Source organism: Myotis davidii, unplaced genomic scaffold (assembly GCF_000327345.1).
Source record: "Myotis davidii unplaced genomic scaffold, ASM32734v1 scaffold1639, whole genome shotgun sequence".
NCBI classification, from domain to species: domain Eukaryota; kingdom Metazoa; phylum Chordata; class Mammalia; order Chiroptera; family Vespertilionidae; genus Myotis; species Myotis davidii.
Window position 1 is genome coordinate 83,004 of NW_006290315.1, and position 4,645 is coordinate 87,648.

Genomic DNA, 4,645 nt, shown 5'->3' on the forward strand with positions numbered 1-4,645 from the left:
GGTGGGTGTTTTCTTCCCGTGTTTAATCCCCGTAGTCTTCACGGAGGAGCTCTGTTCCTGGAGGGACACCAGACCACCACTTTTCTCCTTTGGTTTCCCTCTCAGTGCCTGTCAGAGTGCCTGGTAGGAATTTCGCATGTGTTCAGGATATGTTTATTCACTACAAATAGGTATTCAGATGAAAGGGGGAAATGGTGGGGTTTTTTCCCCCACCAAAACTTTGTTCCATTTGCTGCATTAGCCTGTGCATACTTCTAGTAACAAGTACCCGGTCACTTTAACTTTTTAATCTCTAAGCCTGAATGAAACCTATGTTCTTGAGAGTCCTTGTCCCGTTGCACTTTTTCTCTCTTTGTTTTGTGATCTCTGTTCTAGGGGACCTCCTCGCCCAAGACCTGCCCCTGCTGTGGGAGAAGCTGAAGATAAAGAGAATCAACAAGCGGCCAATGGTCCAAACCAGCCATCTGTTCGCCGCGGATACCGGCGTCCGTACAACTATCGGCGCCGTCCCCGTCCTCCTAATGCTCCTTCACAAGATGGCAAAGAGGTAAACCCAGCCAGCTGGAGTGAGTGGTACCAGGTCATTCTTAATCCTGTCAAACTTCAGTATCTGTTCTAAGAGTAGTTTGCTGGTCTGATAGCCTATACTTAAATATATGTAATATATAAAAATATGTATATCTACATAAAATCGTTTATGTAAAATGTTATTTATAAATAACATATATAATTATTTACACATAACATTTTATATATAAGTAGTATCTATTCACATATATTTTCTCTGTATCTATATGTATGTTAACATTTTGCTTAAGGTCCATACATATATAGAGAGTATATTCTGCACATAACACAAAAACCAAATATTTGAGTTTAACTAAATTGACATTCTTTGAAAGAATTATCCACCCTGGTGGGGATTCAGAGCCAAAAGGTTTAGGGCTGTCCAAATAAAGGACTGCATTTAGAGAGGAACCCGCCTCTAGGTGTGTGGAAAGTAATTACTGTCACCAGAATTGCTTCGTCTCTGGTTTGTGATTTTGTTCTGTTTTAGACCAAGGCAGGTGACGTGCCATCTGAGAACCCTGCTCCGGCCACCGAGCAGAGCAGTGCTGAGTAACACCAGGCTCCCCAGGCACCTTCACCATCACCAGGTGAGAGCTTGGGCAGCCCAGGCTTATGTTGGGGTGTGTGTGTGTGTGTGTGTGTGTGTGTATTATGTTTAAGTCATTGATTTCTCAACCAGAGCACAAATCAGTCTAAACTAGTTCTGTGATTTACCTGGACCCTCCCCTCCTTTCCATTGGAATTTTGAAGAAAGAGTGGTTTTTGAGATGTACTTTTTTTTTTTTTTGCTAAGCTTTAGGGACATAAGCATTCAGAAAGTTAATGAGAGCCAAATTTTTTTCTAGACAGTTTATTTTGTTGTTTGTTTTTAGACAGGCAGTTTTAAACTATTATAGTATTAATATGGTATACCAATAAGAAAGTTTTTGGAAGTTTTACTTTTGTGACACCTAGTGGCCAATTTGATCAGTTTCAAGTGCCTGACCAGGCCTTATTTTAATATCTGGAGACTGATTTGTAGAAGAAATTAGAGGGGTTTTTTTTCTTCCCTTTTCCCTTTGACAAGCAACATTATTCATTTAGAGGCAGTGGGGACAATGTGTAGGAGCCAAAAGGCCTGTACAATCCAGTGCAGGATCTACTGCTCATTTGCTAGGTGATCTGGAGCAATTCATTTACCCTCTGCCTCGGCAATGTCTGCTCCTGGGAAAATGGGAACACCAACAGACTATCCACCAAGGTCCTTGCAAAGACTTAGTGAGATAACACCTCTGAAGTGGTTAAACAGAGCGGTAAAGAATAACCTTTGTCCAGGTTAGCTTGTTAATCTTCATGGGTTTCATTATTATATCCTGACTGTTCTCGTTTATAAAAATATTTTATGAAAGAGTTTCCATTAAATCAATGTACAGTTTACAAATCTAGAGAAGATAAACATGTACATTTTGCTTAGAGCTTTTGAAATACTGTTTTTTTTTATGTTCAAGAAAACAGGCTATTTTTGTCTTCTTATTCTTTAACTCTTGGTCATTTTGCCACTTTTTCTAAGTTTGACTTTAATTTTTTCCAGGTGACCTAAAGAATTAATGACCATTCAAAAAAATGAAACAAAAAGCAGACACGACCTTACCAACACCAAAGAAACATCCAAGCAATAAAGTGGAAGACTAATAACCAAGATGTGGACATTGGAATGTTTACGATTATTCTTTACGAAACAAGTACAAAACGAGATTGTCAGCCAATGTTTCCAGCAATTTTTCTGGAATGCCTGCACAGAAGACAAGAGAGCAACCTCCCCAGTTTCGGCAACCACTAGGTTTATATTTTTTTCCTGGTTTTTACTGTTTTGGTAATATGAATTGAAAGAAGAAATATTAATACCACATGGGGAGTACCCCAACCAAAGAAATCTGAAATATATAGTAAATGCTTTTTTGTTCCCTTTTCTAGTTCATTTTGGATGCTGGTGCTAAACTTCCAAGTGTCGTGATTTAAAAAGAAAATTTATGCTCTTCTTATTTATTTCTAGATGAGGGGAGGATAACATTTTTGCTTTCTTATGCGACTCTCTGAAAATGTGCAGCATGAAGTTCCTCAAAAATAAAATTTTTACCCTTGAAAGGAGAAGGTGTATAACTAGAGTATGTTTTCCTGTCTCAGCGTATGTTTTGTCTTTTCCCCCCACTCAACTCATTTGACTTAATAGTAAGCTCAAAACCAAACGTAAAGGTGCACTCTTGCTATTTAATAAATGTAGGCATATGCGTTTGAGATGGTGGTAGATGCATTTGGAATGTGCGTCTGGGAATGAACAAGTGGTGTCTGAGTTCAGCACTTAGGCATCCTTTTGTTTTTCTAGTGCTATGTATCTTTTGAGTAATCTTCACTGAGGTGAGTGGATGGCATGCAGGTTAAACTGCTTCCTTTAGATTGATGGAAGAGTTAGTTCTGACATCCTTCAGCTTCTAACCTGAGGTTGTATTGTATGTTTATATGTGTATCTTTCAGAAAGAGGAATGGAGGCTCTTTGCCACCACGTTAGAAATTTCTGCCCCCAGAGAGTAGATGGTACCTCCAAGTTGAGAAACCAAGGCATACATCAGTGCTGGGTAGATAACGTCTCAGACCCACTGCACCTTCAAATTACTTGTACTTGACTCAGTACATATTGAGCCTAGGGTTGTGCCAGGCACCATTTAGTGGCTAGGAGGGAAAAAATGAACAAAAGATTCTAGTTGCAATGAACTTACTATATTTTAGTGAGTGATATAGAGAAAAAGCAAATATGTAAACAAATGTGTAATGTCAAATGACAAATGCTATAAGGGAAAAATCAAAAGTAAAGGGATAGAAATTGGCATAATTTCAGGAAGTATGTTTAACTAGAGGGAGAGGGGACTTTTCTAAACGATAATAGAATATATACACGGAAGATCAATAACCACTTGAATATCTTGAGAGAACAGCATTCCTGGCGGGGGGATGGGGGGAGGGGGGCCGGGGAGAACTCTGAGGGACCATATGGGCCTGTTGAAAAAGCCGCCAGCAGGAGAAAGTGGATTGCTCAAGAGTATTGCCTTGCAAGCTTAAAAAGAAATCAAAATTGGTAATGTGTACAAGGCAAAAATATTCAAAGGTATAAAAAATACTTCATAGAAAAGTCTTCAATTTCAGTCCTGATTCCCTTAAGGCAGCCAATTAGCATGTGCGTGTGTGCGTGCGTGTGTGTGTTTAAATACTTCTGTTTCAGATACTATGTGAGTGTGGCAAAACATTGGTAAACATCCAAAAACTGACCCAAATTCAGGGAGAGGGAAGAGGTTTTAACTGAGGTTACCCTAACCACTTAATAATCATTAGAAATAACTTTTTAAAATTCTGTGGATCTCTGTACTCCAACTGGTCCTTGTTTAAATGTCTTAATGTGCCATATACTGTACTTTTGGCACTGAGTTTTGTTTTCACCCAATATTTTTACTGCTTTTCTATTAGTGTGTGTAGCATGCATTCATCATTGTACTGGCTGTATAACATTTAATTACAGCTTTCTATAATTTTGTTCTCTTACTCTTGGATATTGAGGGCTTTTTAAATTGCAGTTATAAACACTTTATCTCATGTAATTCCAAGACCTTTGCTTCTAAATACCATCTGCTTCAGGGTTACAGCTATTTCTACAGAAAAAAAATAATGCACAGTTGGGCATAATAGTCTTGGCTTAGGTCATTGACATGAATACAAACTGAAACACGTTGAAAATACACAAGAAATCACATGATCTCACTTATTTGTAGAATCTGATGAACAAAATGAATTGCCCAACAAAATAAGAGCTGAAGCAGGGAGGCATGGAACAGACTGACATACCTCAAATGTGGGGTTGGGGTGGGTGGACGAGAAGAGATAAACCAAAGAACTTGAAACACGTTGAATACACAAGAAATCACATGATCTCACTTATTTGTAGAATCTGATGAACAAAATGAATTGCCCAACAAAATAAGAGCTGAAGCAGGGAGGCATGGAACAGACTGACATACCTCAAATGTGGGGTGGGGGAATAAGAAGAGAT

General features: G+C 38.7%; 1 protein-coding gene across 1 annotated transcript in view; it reads left to right on the top strand.

Annotated features, from left to right (window-relative positions):
• Positions 1-2,714, top strand: part of YBX3 (Y-box binding protein 3) — a 19,996-nt gene extending 17,282 nt beyond the window's left edge. Inside the window, exons 8-10 of the mRNA XM_015563705.1 lie at positions 376-547; positions 1,058-1,157; positions 2,141-2,714. Coding sequence (XP_015419191.1) covers positions 376-547; positions 1,058-1,123 — 238 coding nt within the window. The 3' untranslated portion in view covers positions 1,124-1,157; positions 2,141-2,714. The remainder of the gene's footprint in view (positions 1-375; positions 548-1,057; positions 1,158-2,140) is intronic.
• Positions 2,715-4,645: the final 1,931 nt, after the last annotated feature.